General features: G+C 42.8%; 1 protein-coding gene across 2 annotated transcripts in view; it reads left to right on the forward strand.

Moving 5' to 3' along the window:
- Window positions 1-11,949, forward strand: part of LOC124004825 (ER membrane protein complex subunit 2) — a 60,879-nt gene extending 48,930 nt beyond the window's left edge. Inside the window, exons 10-11 of one of the 2 annotated variants that reach the window (XM_046313638.1) lie at window positions 193-297; window positions 11,402-11,949. In XM_046313638.1, coding sequence (XP_046169594.1) covers window positions 193-297; window positions 11,402-11,488 — 192 coding nt within the window. In that variant the 3' untranslated portion in view covers window positions 11,489-11,949. The remainder of the gene's footprint in view (window positions 1-192; window positions 298-11,401) is intronic. The other variant, XM_046313639.1, reaches the window with a different exon arrangement.
- Window positions 11,950-16,036: the final 4,087 nt, after the last annotated feature.

Here is a 16,036-nt window from a genome sequence, read left to right on the forward strand (position 1 = left end):
AATAAAGCACTCACTTTTTCCTCTCCCGTAAAAGTTTTCTTCGTGTCGTCGGGCCAATTTCTTTCTCGTCCTGCCCACGGCGGAGTTGGTTGTGCATTCATCTCATTTATGCTTTTATTGCTGTTTTGATATGACGACACCTTTCTTTCCTCTCTCCCTTGCTTTCCACTCCCTTCTTCTTCCCCTGTGTAGTCGGCAAGCCACATTGCTGCCTGCCCCAAAGTGAACGCCACAGTGAAAAAGGCAAATGTGAGGTATGCTGCTTGGGCCACCAATCAAATCAACCGAGCCTATCAGGTGAGTCACGCCATGTGTCTACTTTAATTATGAAAGCTACACTAGTTACATTTTAGTCATGTAGCAGATGCTCTTATTCAGAGCGATTTACAGTAGAGTGCACACATTTTCCTACTTTCTTTCGTACTGGTCCCCCGTGGTAATCGAACCCACAACCCTGGTGTTGCAAGCGCCATGCTATAGCGACTGAGCCGCATTTTCCACTTGCCTTTTCCACTTAACTGTTCCTATACTGTTCCTATACAACAAGGCTAGTCAGCCCTGGTTTAACAACAGGCTGAAACTGAGTGAAAACATGGTTGCTGTGGATGTTGTTTCAAAGCCAAACACAACGAAATGGACAGCGCTTTCTAAGGTGATTATTAATTCAAAGCGTTAAGAGGTTGTGTGTAGAACACCCATACATATATTACAGCTTATGCATAAACATTTGCCGATGTATGAGCCCAAGCCTGAAAAGAACCCTGAATTAAAATAATGTGCCGTTAAACAATACATAGCCTACCGCATATTATGCAAGGCAGAATAAAAAAGCGAAGGATTTAATGTATTTTGTACATCATTTTTCTTGCCGATATTCCCAAATTAAACAAATTCTAGTAATCGCCTTTGAGTGTGGATTATTATTATTCATACTGGATGGACTGGTTACCTGTTTGTTTTTTAATTTTAAGGGGTGGTACGCTCCGAGTCTGGGAGAGAATTTATAGGCCTAAGTGACGCTGTTGATTCATTGATTGTGCAGGGCAGCTTACAGAGTTAGCCTACAATTATAGTGAATTTGTATTTGATTTTGAATAGCCTAGTAATAGAGATTTTTTCCCCCATTATCAATAGGCTGGTACATTACCTTTAGCTACAGAATATCCCACCACTGTGCATTTCCATTTCCTCCTATCTCCTTCATTCCTTTCTCGAGTGAGCAGAGATGGGAGCTGTCAACAGTTTAATGAAATATGTTTCGTTGCGAAAACATGTTACTATCGATGTTCCCGAACACATTTCACTTGGTTTCCCAAATGAAACACTTGGTAGCTGCAGGAACAACGTGTTGGAGAGCCCATGGCATACAGGGTTTGGGCGGAGCATTACCTGTCGCGCAGCGAGAGGCTGTGTGCTCCTCGAACAGTGATGCCTGAAGTGAAATATGTTCTTTTAGTCCAGACATTTCTATATGCAATCCTGTGTGAAAACAGAGTTTTGATGGTTGTCACTGAAATGAGGAGGATCCCAGCTGCTACTATATTTAGGCCTATTTCTCAGCTGCTCCAAACTGAGAACTGGAGTAGCCAACCCGGCAGGATTTAACTCCGTGTAAGCGTCCTCCATTCGCCATCCAAGTGCATCTGCATTGTACAGCACTTTGTGACATCGGCTGATGTAAAAAATAAATGTAAAAAAAGGCTTTATAAATACATTTGATTGATTGATTGAACCTTACAGTGATCACGGCTACCAACTACTCAGCTCTGAACGACTAAACTGAACCAATCAAATAGCTCTTCGGTGAGGAGCTGCCCCCCCCCCTTGCCTCTACCCATTTGGTAATGGCCGATTCTAGGTAAAAAAACAATTTGACATATTAGTAAAGACAAGATTAAATTGAGAGTAGTAGTGATAGGTAAAATATGATCGCTTGATGAGAGAACAGGGTGTGCAGCCTGAGGCAAGGAACAGAGCTCAAGCTTTTTTTAAGCACATTTTTCAAATAGTCAATAGCCTATTGTTGCATCATGCAGCCCATATATGTTTTTAATTTCTAAGACATTCTAAGGTTTGAATCATTCACAACTAAATTAGCCAAATAACTCTAAATCTAGAGTATAAAAATGATTGTTTTAAAATGATTACTTTTACGCCCAACATAGCCACTTCATATGCGTACTGTCCTTTCAATTATAGTTCAATTATACTTACAATAAAATCAGAACATCATCCAGTAGGCCGACTCCTATCCGACTCGGTTCTTCTGAAATACATTTTATCTATATCATAATGTTTCTTTTAGATCTGCCATCAAATAAATAATGGATATATTGTGTTGGTGTATATTAAATGAATCTATTAGACTATCTTTTGTTTTTAATTTGTTTTGTAGATGTTCCTAAGGCAATAACCAGCTGCCAAAATGTCATGACCACCATAGCCCTAGTGGTGCATGACTGTTTGGGACAAAATCCTGCATTGGCACTTCAGGACCAGGTTTTCCTACCCCTGCTACGCAAGAACCGAATGCCTTGCATATACTCTTGAGTTCCAGACCTGTCCACCTAAAGGTCCTAGACCCAGGCCTTCAATTCAGTGTCTTACTGTTTGGGTAGATTTCAGCTAATGTGTTGACTTAAGACCACAAGGCCTGCTCTGATTTTTCTTTTTTTACTGTGCCTTTAAGTGTGCTGCTGGGCTATCGATCCCCCCCCCCCACACACACACAGATTAATCATGTATGATTTGAGTGGAACAAAGATGACTAGTGGTGGCACGGGGAGGTATGATGGGTCTACCTTTCTGAGAAAAGGGGCGGGAAAGAGCGAGGGGGATACGTGGGGAAAGAGCGGAAAAAGTGAAAAGCTGCTCAGATGGCATCACTAAACCGGTTTACGCTGTTGCCATGGCACCTTGAGCATAAATGTGTGTTTATTATAACTCTTTGCTGCCATAAGGGGTGATATACATTGCTTATTTAGGCGTTGACAGTTAAACATGCAATAAGCAGTTCCTTGCTCTGCATGTGCGGGCTCTATCGGGAGAGTGGAACCACGCTGAGCCACTAAAGCCCACGTCTTGACACACTCAGCGCTGTCTTTCCCTCCTGGAGTGCTGGGAGGGTTTCCACCACAGAGGCACGGAATGGCTCTGTTAGTAGTAGTAGTAGGGGGTGTTGGGTATCTAACGCTTGGGGTGTTGATTAATCAAGAACACTTAACTGTGTTAGTCAATCAATCAGGCACACTTTATAATGTTAAACTCAACAACGTGGCTGTGGAAAGTGTAACATTTTAAGTATTTCTATTTGGTGTTTGAGCAAATGCACAAGGGAAAATATCATGTGTTATTGGTCTCCACTCTGACAGAGCCAGAGCCACACCCTTATCCAGGGAACAGGAAGAGGCTCCCGGTGGGCCCGGCCAGCAACCTGTTGGGCTGTGTTTGTTTTAAGTTGCCTAGTAATGGCAGGGGCAGCAGAGCAGCGGGACCCCACCCTGCGTGTGAGAGGAAAAATGACAGGGCGCAAGGTTGACTTGACTCTTAATTCTGACTTTTTTCCCCTCCTTTTTAAATGGGTGCTGGGCTATTTGAAAGGGAGCCGCTGTGGAACATTGTGGGCCTCCGCAGGGCTGGCCTGGCTGCTGTGTGGTTGTGCTGACTGATTGATGGGGGCTTTAAAGGGCTACTCGTGTCAGTCGTCCCGCTTTTATGACCCGTTGTACCTGGTGATTGTCATACCTCAGTGCGAGAAAAGGCGACAGGTGAGTGGTGTTGTGGGAGCAGACGTCACAATGGGGTCAAAGCGACTGGGGCAAGGCCGTTAAAAATGTTATTACTGAAAGCAAGGTCCCGACTTTGACATGTTAATGACCCAGAGAGAAGTCCTGATAGCGTCATAATGACTCAAAACAAAATCACTTTTTAAATTACTCTGTTGTTGTTAGAATCTTAATATCGCAAACAGAATTTGTGTTATAGGCACTGCCCATCATTCACCGCCCGTCATTCACTGGCAATCAGCCTTCACAGCTGATGGCCCATCGAAACTATACTGAACAAAAATATAAACGCCACGTAAAATGTTGGTTTCATAAGCTGAAATAAAAGATCCCTGAAAGCTTATTTCTCTCAAATTTTGGGTACAAATGTGTTTACATCCCTGTTAATGAGCATTTCTCCTTTACCAAGATGATCCATCCACCTGACAGGTGTTGCATATCAAGAAGCTGATTAAACAGTACAATCATTACACAAGTGCACGTTGTGCTGGGGAGAATAAAAGGCCACTCTAAAATGTGCAGTTTTGTCACACAACACAATGCCACAAATGTCTGAAGTTTTGAGGGAGCGTGTAGTTGTCAATGCTGACTGCAGGAATGTCCACTAGAGCTGTTGCCAGAGATTTGAATGTTATTTTCTCTACCATAAGCCGTCTCCAGCATCGTTTCGTTTAAGATAATTAGGCAGTACGTCGAACCGACCTCACAATTGCAGAGCACTTGTAACCATGCCAGCCCAGGACCTCCACTGGCTTCTTCACCTGCAGGATCGTCTAAGACCACCCACCCATACAGCTGATGAAACTGAAATACTCATTCTAATTGGCTGGGCCTTGCTCCCAAGTGGGTTTGCCTATGCCCTCGCAGGCCCACCCATGGCTGCTCCCCTGCCCAGTCATGTGAAATGCATAGATTAGGGCCTAATGAATTTATTTCAATTGACTGATTTCCTTATATGAACTGTAAAAACATTTAAATTGTTGCATGGTGCTTTTATATATTTTTTCAGTATATAGCTAAACTAATTTCACACATATAATAATAGTTGAATATAGTCTGTGTGATAATATTATCAATTGTTAAATTGTATATGAAGATTGATGGAACAGTGCAGCTTGGAATTGACAGAGGCAGGGAAATGAAAGTGAGTGCCAGAAAGTGACTTTTGCAAATTCTACAAAGTCACAAGCAGATGTTTTGATGTCTACATACACTTAGGTTGGAGTCATTAAAACTTGTTTTTTAACCACTCCACAAATGTCTTGTTAACAAACTATAGTTTTGGCAAGTCGGTTAGGACATCTACTTTGTGCATGACACAAGTAATTTTTCCAACAATTGTTTACAGACAGATTTATTTAACTTTATGATTCACTGTATCACAATTCCAGTGGATCAGAAGTTTACATACACTAAGTTGACTGTGCCTTTAAACAGCTTGGAAAATTCCAGAAAATTATGCCATGGCTTTACAAGCTTCTGATCGACTTATTGTCATCAATTGAGTCAATTGGAGGTGTATCTGTGGACGTATTTCAAGGCCTACCAAATACTAATTGAGTGTATAAACTTCTGACCCACTGGGATTGTGATGAAAGAAATAATAGCTGAAATAAATCATTCTCTCTACTATTATTGTGACATTTCACATTCTTAATATAAAGTGGTGATCCTAACTGACCTAAGACAGGGAATTTTTATGAGGAGTAAATAAATGTCAGGAATTGTGAAAATGTATTTGGCTAAGATTCATGTAAACTTCCGACGTAGTATCAAAAAGAGCAGATTATGCAGTTTCCAAATCACCTATCCTTGCCAAACAACAAAAATAATTACCCTTGAGTTGACATGAACTTCAATTAAGGCAGCCCTCTGCACCTCTCTGATTTGAGGGGTTGGGTTTAAATGCACAAGACACATTTCTGTTGAATGCTAGTCAGTTGCACAACTGAATGCAATTCAAGCGAAATGTGTCTTGCGTATTTTTATTTTATTTCAGCTTTATTTAACCAGGTAGGCAAGTTGCGAACAAGTTCTCATTTACAATTGCGACCTGGCCAAGATAAAGCAAAGCAGTTCGACACATACAACAGCACAGAGTTACACATGGAGTAAAACAAACATACAGTCAATAATACAATAGAAAAATAAGTCTATAAACTATGTGAGCAAATGAGGTGAGATAAGGTAGGTAAAGGCAAAGAAAAAGGCCATGGTGGCGAGGTAAATACAATATAGCAAGTAAAACACTGGAATGGTAGATTTGCAGTGGAAGAATGTGCAAAGTAGAAATAGAAATAATGGGGTGCAAAGGAGCTAAATAAATACAGTAGGGGAAGAGGTAGTTGTTTGGGCTAAATTATAGATGGGCTATGTACAGGTGCAGTAATCTGAGCTGCTCTGACAGCTGGTGCTTAAAGCTAGTGAGGGAGATAAGTGTTTCCAGTTTCAGAGATTTTTGTAGTTCGTTCCAGTCATTGGCAGCAGAGAACTGGAAGGAGAGGCGGCCAATAGAGCACTTGGTTTTGGGGGTGACCAGAGAGATACCTGCTGGAGCACGTGCTACAGGTGGTTGCTGCTATGGTGACCAGCGAGCTGCGATAAGGGGGGACTTTACCTAGGTCTTGTAGATGACCTGGAGTCAGTGGGTTTGGCGACGAATATGAAGCGAGGGCCAACCAACGAGAGCGTACAGGTCGCAGTGGTGGGTAGTATATGGGGCTTTGGTGACAAAACAGATGGCACTGTGATAGACTGCATACAATTTATTGAGTAGGGTATTGGAGGCTATTTTGTAAATGACATCGCCAAAGTCGAGGATTGGTAGGATGGTCAGTTTTACGAGGGTATGTTTGGCAGCATGAGTGAATGATGCTTTGTTGCGACATAGGAAGCCGATTCTAGATTTAATGTTGGATTGGAGGTGCTTAATGCGAGTCTGGAAGGAGAGTTTACAGTCTAACCAGACACCTAGGTATTTGTAGTTGTCCACATATTCTAAGTCAGAACCGTCCAGGTTAGTGATCGGTTGAAGAGCATGCATTTAGTTTTACTTGTATTTAAGAGCAGTTGGAGGCCACGGAAGGAGAGTTGTATGGCATTGCAGCTCGTCTGGAGGGTTGTTAACACAGTGTCCAAAGAAGGGCCAGAAGTAGAGGTCTGCATAGAGGTGGATCAGAGACTCACCAGCAGCAAAAGCGACATCATTGATGTATACAGAGAAGAGAGTCGGCCCAAGAATTGAACCCTGTGGCACCCCCATAGAGACTGCCAGAGGCCCGGACAACAGGCCCTCCGATTTGACACACTTAACTCTATCAGAGAAGTAGTTGGTGAACCAGGAGAGGCAGTCATTTGAGAAACCAAGGCTATCGAGTCTGCCGATGAGGATGTGGTGATTGACAGAGTCGAAAGCCTTGTTCAGGTCGATGAATACGGCTGCACAGTATTGTTTCTTATCGATGATGGTTATGATATCGTTTAGGACCTTGAACGTGGCTGAGGTGCACCCATGACCAGCTCTGAAACCAGATTGCATAGTGGAGAAGGTGCGGTGGGATTTGAAATGGTCTGTTATCTGTTTGTTGACTTGGCTTTCGAAGACCTTAGAAAGGCAGGGTAGGATAGATATAGGTCTGTAGCAGTTTGGGGCAAGAGTGTTCCGCCCCCACTTTGAAGAGGGGGATGACCGCAGCTGCTTTCCAATCGTTGGGACTCTGACAACACGAAAGAGTGGTTGAACAGGCTAGTAATAGGGGTGGCAACAATTTCAGCAGATAATTTTAGAAAGAAAGGTTCCAGATTGTCTTTTGTGGGTCCTTTGCCCAAAGCAAAGAGTGTAACTAGTTTCTCTCAACCATCTATTTCTTGAACTGCATTGTTGGTTAAGGGCTTGTAAAGTAAGCATTTCACTGTTGTATTCAGAGCATGTGGCAAATCCATTTTGTTTTGATCATGTGTGCTGCCACTCTTTTCCACTAAGGAAAATCACGAGATGAAAGTTTGTATCTATATTACAGGAGTTTTACCTTGAAATGTCCGTGGTAAGGACAATTTGGTTGCTGATTTTGTCTTTTCAAGGATGGGCAGTCAACACGTTTTTGGTTTAGCCAGTGTGTAGCCCTGCCTCACAATTTATTTTGACTGCACATTTTGCCGTTTTGGAGACAAGTTTTTTGTTTTGGTTGCGCTCGAAGGGGATGAGAGTTATAGAAGCATATGTGAGTTTTTCGAAATCTTGTGAGTTTAAGCAAACTATAGAAAAAAGATGAAGGAAAAAAATTGAGCTTTCTGTTTTGTCTTGTATTTAATTGTTGACAGCCAGTAGACGCCATGTTTATATTGGAGAAGGCGACTCATTTTAAGTAGCGATGCATTTAAGTTGGTTATGTTGTGCAATGGAAGTTGTTTTCTGTTGGTGGTGAGCAACTATAGGATATATTTGTTGTCTGAAGAGGGAAGGTGTTACAGGTTTTGGTTTTTCCATTTATGTTATGAGCTTGGACGTAATAGCTCGTTTGCACACAGGGCGCATCATTGGTGTCACCTCATTAGTCAATATGGGACGGTCCCAGTATCCCGCTTACCCATGTTAATTCCTAGCGTGCATTCTCAACAATCAACGCACAGTAATATATTTCAACTCAAAATATGTAATTCTGTTCTTTTGAAATGCATTTTCTTACATTCATGGTTCTTATGATCTGTCCTTAACGAATGAATAATGAATGATCTTTGTGGTGGTGTTTATTTAATGGATTTTAACACTTGAATTGTGGTGTTTTTTCGTTTGTACATTTACTCTACATTTACATAAACTAATGGAATCTAGTCTATATTTTTTCCCGCTCGTCGATTAGTCTTTCTCGAGTCGGATTGTTCGGTTTTTGGGCTGGAGTTAATACAGTCCCCTCACCTTAGGCAGGCGAGATAATTGGCTGCCTGGCTCTTTGGTTGGGGATAATGGGAAATTAGGGAAGCACATAGCGAAACGTGCTGACCCCTCAGCCACACCACACCGCCGCCACACCACTGCTTTAATACGTCTGCATGAGTCACGCTCGGAAATTACTTCTTCACCAAATGCCCTCTCTATGACACTCTGAAAACAGTTTCCCCCATATGGAAACATTATATTGACTATGCATGTGTGTGTATACTGTATGTGAACAGGTTCATAAATGGTTGACAGCAAGCCCTGCGTCACTATTCCCGATAATAATGGAATATATTTATATAGCTTTTCCAGGTTCTCCAAGCAGCAGCGCTTTACATTTGTATGTTGGGAAACTCACCTTGTATCATGTGGATTTGTGTTGGAATATACACATTTACTGTAAAACCTTCTGCTATTTAGCAAGCTGGTAGAAGCCAGATGAAGAGGGTTAGTTTGGGATTGAATGTTGGTCTGTAATGAGGAGTCGGAGCATCTCCGGAGACCTATCGCTCATTCCTGAGGACAGGCCGAATATGCTCCTCTCTGTGTCCAGACAGAAATGGCACATCAGCCATGTATGTGGGAGAAAGAAACACAATCTCTGTTTTAGCACAGGGGGTTAGTTAAGCAATAAGGCCAGAGGGGGTGTGGTATATGGCCAATATATACCATGCCAATATACCGGAGTGCTAGGGCACAGCCCTTTGCCGTGGTATATTGGCTATATATCACAAACCCCAAGGTGCCTTATTGCTATTATAAACTGGTTACCAACATAATTAGAGCAGTAAAAATAAATGTTTTGTCATACCCATGGCATACCGTCTGATATACCACGGCTTTCAGCCAATCAGCATTCAGGGCTCGAACCACCCAGTTTATAGTGGGTTTATATAGTGGGTTTCATAATGATTTTATTGAGAAAAGGCCAAAGATGTCCTCTGCTGCGTTGCTCTGACTTGTCTGTGTGCTCTCCGCCCAGCAACAGATGTGGCCTTACACACACACACACACCAACCCTGCTCTCAAGTCTTAGGAAGCTTGCCCCGACGCTGCTGTCCCTGTGCCTAAATAGCAGTTATTATAATGAGAACAGAGGAGTAGTCTACCGTACAACTCACTAATGCCAAGTGCCTGTGGGTGTTGTTGCAGGGGGCACATGTCATAGCTCCTAGCGTGGTTAAATTAGGTTATCTGTTAGTCTCTGTAGTTTGGGGACAGGGCCGAGAGGAGAGGACCCCCTCCTGAGTTCAGATAATAGCAGGGCTGATTGTGGTTTAATTGGGAGATAGAGAGGTCTGAGGGGCTGTGTGTGTGAGTCACAGAGGAAGTCCAGTTTTGTCCGTGTACACACATACAGAGGGAGAGAGTGGGGCAGAGAGAGGGGGAGGGAGGAAGAGATTAGGAGCAGTGGTTTATGGTCGTGATGCACTGATATAACATTTTTGGTCGTTACCAATATCCAATATTTTCCTTGCCAAAAAAAGCCTGATACCGATATTTAACATTTTAACAGCCTTTTAAGCATCCTAGTAGAGTTAAGTAGTTAATACACACATGGACGCAGCGGTCAAAGGCACTGCATCTCAGTGCAAGAGACGTAACAACAGTCCCTGGTTCAAATCCGGGCTGTATCACATCCGGCCATGATTGGGAGTCTCATAGGGCGGCGCACAATTGGCCCAGCATCGTCCGGGCAGTCATTGTAAATAAGAATTTGTTATTAACTGACTTGCCTAGTTAAATAAAGGTTACATACACACAACACTGACCCAAAATTTTGTTGGCATTTACATATGTCCCCATTACCAGTAAAACATAATCAAAACTTCTTTATTTCACTTCATTCTCAACCAGGATTTCTATGGAATGCCGTTTGGGTGTTTGCGTGTCAAAAAATATACATGTCAAATAACACCATTTGTTGACCAATCAGGATCTGAAATATAACAAACAGCATGTCACATAATAATTTAACGCGTTCATTCATTTTTTAAATGTAGTTATTGGAGCCTTGACACAATGAGTCATCGGGACATCCTGGCCCTCCCTCTCTCTCTCACCTCTCCCCCTCCTCACACAGACACACAGCTTTTTTTGCAACAGGCCAGGAACATCCCTGACTCCAGGTGGTGCTTCTCTTCTCTTGGCCCCATTAGTCCACAGCATGTGGATGTGTGTCATTCAGAGGGTAAATGTGCAAGACAAGATTTAAGTGCCTATGAACGGGGTATGGTAGTAGGTGCCAGGCGCACCGGTCTGTGTCAGGAACTGCTACGCTGCTGGGTTTTTCACGCTCATCAGTTTCCTGTGTGTATCAAGAATGGTCCACCACCCAAAGGACATCCAGCCAATTTGACACAACTGTGGTAAGCATTGGAGTCAACATGGGTCAGCATCCCTGTGGAACGCTTTCAACACCTTGTAGAGTCCACACCCGGACGAATTGAGGCTGTTCTGAGGGCAACTCAATATTAGGAAGGTTTGGTATACTCTGTGAAGTTTAGTCTGTTTAGACTTGATGTGTTGGAGTGTGAGACGGGGCTATGCGGTTATCGTGACATTCTGAGTGTGCGATAGTGTTTTGGCTTGGCTGGCTCTCCCTCAGCCAGCCCTGTGCTTTGGCCTCTTTAAAGATGTTATGAGCTGATGTTTTCTCTCTCCTCTCTCTGTCATGCAGCTGGCCGGTCGCGGGACGAAGGAGAACAAATGCTCCGTGAAGGCCGTGGAGGAGATGCTGGAGTCCATGCAGATCACCATGTCCTAGGCCCCCCCCCCAACCCCCAATCCCCCGTTCTACATGGCTCAACAAGGCAGCTCTGTTGGCTCAATGCTGTGCACCCCCCCAGACTTGACCACCACCTCCCCTCCCTCTGTTTTTTGATGATTTAGAGCAGGTCTGTCCTTTATAGTGCAGTACTTTTAACACCTATCTAAGCAAATATAATGCACTATATGAGATATAGGGTGACATTTGAGATGTAGGCCAGGTAGAGGATGCTCCCGCGTTGTCAGGGACTGAGATGTGAGTAGAGAAGAGGCTGTAATAAATACTAATATAAAGAGAGGGCTTAGACAGGTCCGTCTGTATGCAGCTAGGCCCTCCCAACATTTCCTTATGTCTGTAAATGAGAAAAAAAAATATAAAAAAATAAAACGTTTTTATCATAACTATTGTTTTTTTCTCTGTCAGTCCATCCAGATGTCTTAATAAAGGCTTGAATTGTTTGCGGTCTGGAGCAAATTTTCTAATTTCAGTGGGTTTGGTGTTCTGTGTTTTTCCTGGGTTCTATTAGGTTTTTGTGTATAGGGCCAATCTTTCTTATCAGTACATTGACGCAACTGTTAATGATAACGGCGGATTCATTACTTTTATGATAATGGTAAAATCTTCTATGAATGTATGGTAATTGACTCCCAGCCACTCTCACCACTCTATCCCACCAGTAGCAACAGCAGAGCAATCAGCAACACTAGAGCAGTCTGCTTAAACCATTTCCCAGCGAGCGGGAGAGAAGCGACCTCATTAAACGGGCAGCAGCGAGGCTAAAGGCTTTTGCTTCTCACACTGGATCCAGCTGAGACTCCCGCCCTTAAATTACCCAGACACCGTAAGGACTCTAACTGCAACATGTGGCGGCCGGGAGAACACCTCTGTCAGTTCAGTTTAGGGAGACCCAGAGTACCCAGAGTACTGGCTGCCAGTAATTAAAACACAGACAAATCTAATTCATGAAACTGGGAACGTTCAGTGCTGGCAATTTTCTTACTTGAGTAAAAGTAAAGATACCTTTAAAAGAAAATGACTCCACTAAAATATTACTTGAGTAAAAGTCTAAAAGTAATTGGTCTTAAATGTACAAAAAGTAAAAAAAAATAAATAATTAAAAACGTCTTATATTAAGCAAACCAGATGACATGATTCCATTTTTTTATTTACGGATAGCCAGGGTCACAGATCAACACTCCGACATAATTTACAAACGAAGCATTTGTGTTTAGTGAGTCTGCCAGATCAGAGGCAGTAGGGATGACCAGGAATGTTCTCTTGATAAGTGTGAATTAGACTATTTTCCTGTCCTGCTAATAAGCATGTAATGAGTACTTTTGGGTGTCAGGGGAAATGTAAGGAGTAAAAAGTACATTATTTTCTTTAGGAATGTAGTGGAGTAAATGTAAATAGTATAGTACAGATACCTAAAAAAACTACATAAGTGGTACTTAAAAGTATTTTTTACTTAAGTACTTTACACCACTGGGAATGTTTATAACTGAGGGGGTAAAAATAGATATTAATGCCGTGAAAGGGAGGTCTGGTTTCCTATACCACACTCATTTGTGATTGCCGGATCCGGGCTGGTCCAAATGAATGTCTTGTTCCTCACTCACCCGTGCAGGGTCAGCTGGTACTTCGATCGCTTTTTGTTTATTAAGTCGCAGCAATTGTCTCATTTCACTCGCAGACTGATGGAAAAGTTGAGCGTTGAGTTTATGGCCTTTTTTTGGACAGCTTTGGGATTTAAAGAGGTCGCGGAGCTCTAAGCCGATGTGGAGAAAGCCATTTTTCCCCCCAGTTTTTAATACCCTGGTCAGTGTATGATGTGTCTGCTTTTGCACACCAATCTGTCAGAACCAATGAAAGCCAAGGAACTTTTTCTGAGCATAAACTGATAGTGGTCACTTTTACAGGATTCGCTGAAGGTAAATGGCACCTTTTGAAGAGCTATAAGGGATGTTTAATTTGAGAGAGGATGTCATTTACTTTCCGACCCAGGCAACTAGTACTGTTCTTGTGGTGAGGGTAATTAAATGCCTGTAAATGGTCTATAAAGGCTCATTGTCAATCATAGTGATGTGTGACTGATCAGTTCAAGGCACTGACAATATAGACACTGTCCAATAGTGACTGATGCAATAGTGCCATCTGTAGTCTGAAGGTAGAACTTAGAGAACCTCTGGGAGTTCAAGGAAGAAGTTTAGAGAATATTCAGTTATGAGAATGCAAGGTTACACTCTTTCATCAGAAGTTCTTTCCTACACGTTATAATACAAGTGATAGCCTATCTTGGTAACCAACTTATATGTAAGGATCGTGATCAATTACAGACCTATGGATATGGAAAGGGTCTAATTAATGTCTGTCAAAAGATCAAAATAACATGACGCAAAAAGAAAACACCTAATCACGTGTAAATGCACCTCCACCAGGTCTGTTGCCACGTTCACGTGCTAGTCGGGAACTAGGAAACTGACATTTCCGACTTGAACGTGTACAACTACAACCAGGTAGCAAGTCGGAAATGTAGGAGTTTCCTAGTTCCTACTAGCACGTGCACGTGGCAAGTATTTTATATGCAACTGTCTTAGGCTGAGTTTACACTGGCAGCCCAATTCTGATCTTTTGCCCAATTATGGGAAAAAGACCAATTACTAGAAAAAGATCGGAATTGGTCTGCCTGTGTAAACTCAGCCTTATAGTCCTGTTCTGATTTTGCTTTTTTGTACTCTACATGTAGTCAGCTTCAGTCCACTGCTGTGCACCACACACACACAGCAGTGTGAAGATTCCCAGACAGACCAGCAGCAGGAAGGGAAACCCAGCCTCCCCTAAACTGTTGGCTCGGCTCAGTGGGTTACAAAGTGCAGTGGATTAGCCATTAGTGTTGCCTGTAATCCCTTATTCCCAAAGAGATTAGCCTGAAGAGGGCTTGCTAGTGTCTAGAGGCTGTATTGGATCCAGGCTCCACGGTGGTCAGGTCAGCTGAAGTGGATAAGGCTCTGTGATGAGCTTACACTGTGACTTAGCCGTCCTCGCCAGAACATCAGTCAAGATCGGGATGATATGTGAATTCCGCTAGCCACGGATTGGACATCTTGATTGGGAGCTAGAGACACGATTGGAAGACCTCCAGAAAAAAAATCCTGAACCATGCTATGCATGTTTTTTTTGTTTTCTGAACCAAAGATACAGTAAATTATATATTATATTATATATTTCTGCCAGGCTTGGAGAGAAGAAAACAATGAATATGAACTATGAGTATGAGTGGATGTTCTCGAGTAGCTTTGCGTGAACCATCTGTCATGCGGCGCAGTGGAAGGTATTGACACTAGGGCGAGGGCCGGGCGAGGGCCGGGTGAGGGGGCCGGGTGAGGGGGGCGGGCGGGGGCCGGGCGAGGGCCGGGCGAGGGCCGGGCGAGGGCCGGGCGAGGGCCGGGCGAGGGTGTGGAAGCCCCATCCATTGTGCGGACTGGAGAGAAGTTTCACAAGGTGAGGGAGTGGAGTGGGTAGACGGGGGAACGGGGAGCCCATCCGTCTCTTTCTGTTTTGGGGGGTGGGAGTGATGAAAGTGTTTGGTTAGGAACGGAGACCCCCGGGACCAACGATTACGGATTGCTCAAATAACACCTGACACAAAGTAGAGAGATGTCAGTGGCTCGTCTGCCAGAAACACACATGCCCACAGATGCAGATGGTGTCGAAATAAGAAGTGTCATTGGTGTTAGTCTATTTAAATGTGAGCAAAATGATTCATCATATCACTTTAGGAAATCCTCAATTACCTCAAATTTGTCATTGGTGTTACCATCTTTAGTGTTACTACTCCTATTGGTGGCACAGTGTTATCATTCTGGTACATGTTATGTAACGTCATTAAGGTAATAGTTTAGAATGAGACGGAAGATGTATCCAAATACATTTAAATAAATACAAAACATGCCCAAATGCCACCGCAATTCAATAATGACTTTTTCCCTGTAAAGCTATTCAAGGATTTATCAGTACGGACCAAGATTCCACAGGCTTGCGTGTCTAAATCAAGCCCATCACAAGGATCAAAAACAGTATGTGATCTTAAGGTCCTGGTCTACTGATGTGTTCAGATTCCTGTTACCTGCACAAAAGGGCTTAAACCCCCTTTGAAAAGAGCATAGAAGATCAGCATGTTGCTCCAGAGAAAACTCGACAAAAATAACCTCTTTTAATCTGTTTTTTGAGCCATGAATCTATGAATATTAACTCCACCGCAATAATTTCACCCCCATTTATGCACATCTGTTTACACACAGATATACTTGAAAAGTCACCAGTAAACTTATTGTGATTTCAAGTAACTTTGTTTTTCAGGGTGAAATTTATTTGACAGAAAACCAGTGACCCTCCAGTTTCATGCCATGAAAAACAGAGTTGGGTTTAGAATTGAGTAAATTTCTCATTCAACTAGTTGAGACGGAATCTCTGCCACACCGCAGCGTTTTGACATTAGTAACGAATATGGTTATTTTCGGTATTAAAGATAGGTATCACATAACT

The sequence above is a fragment of the Oncorhynchus gorbuscha genome, linkage group LG19 (genome assembly GCF_021184085.1).
Source record: "Oncorhynchus gorbuscha isolate QuinsamMale2020 ecotype Even-year linkage group LG19, OgorEven_v1.0, whole genome shotgun sequence".
Taxonomy (NCBI): Eukaryota; Metazoa; Chordata; class Actinopteri; order Salmoniformes; family Salmonidae; genus Oncorhynchus; species Oncorhynchus gorbuscha.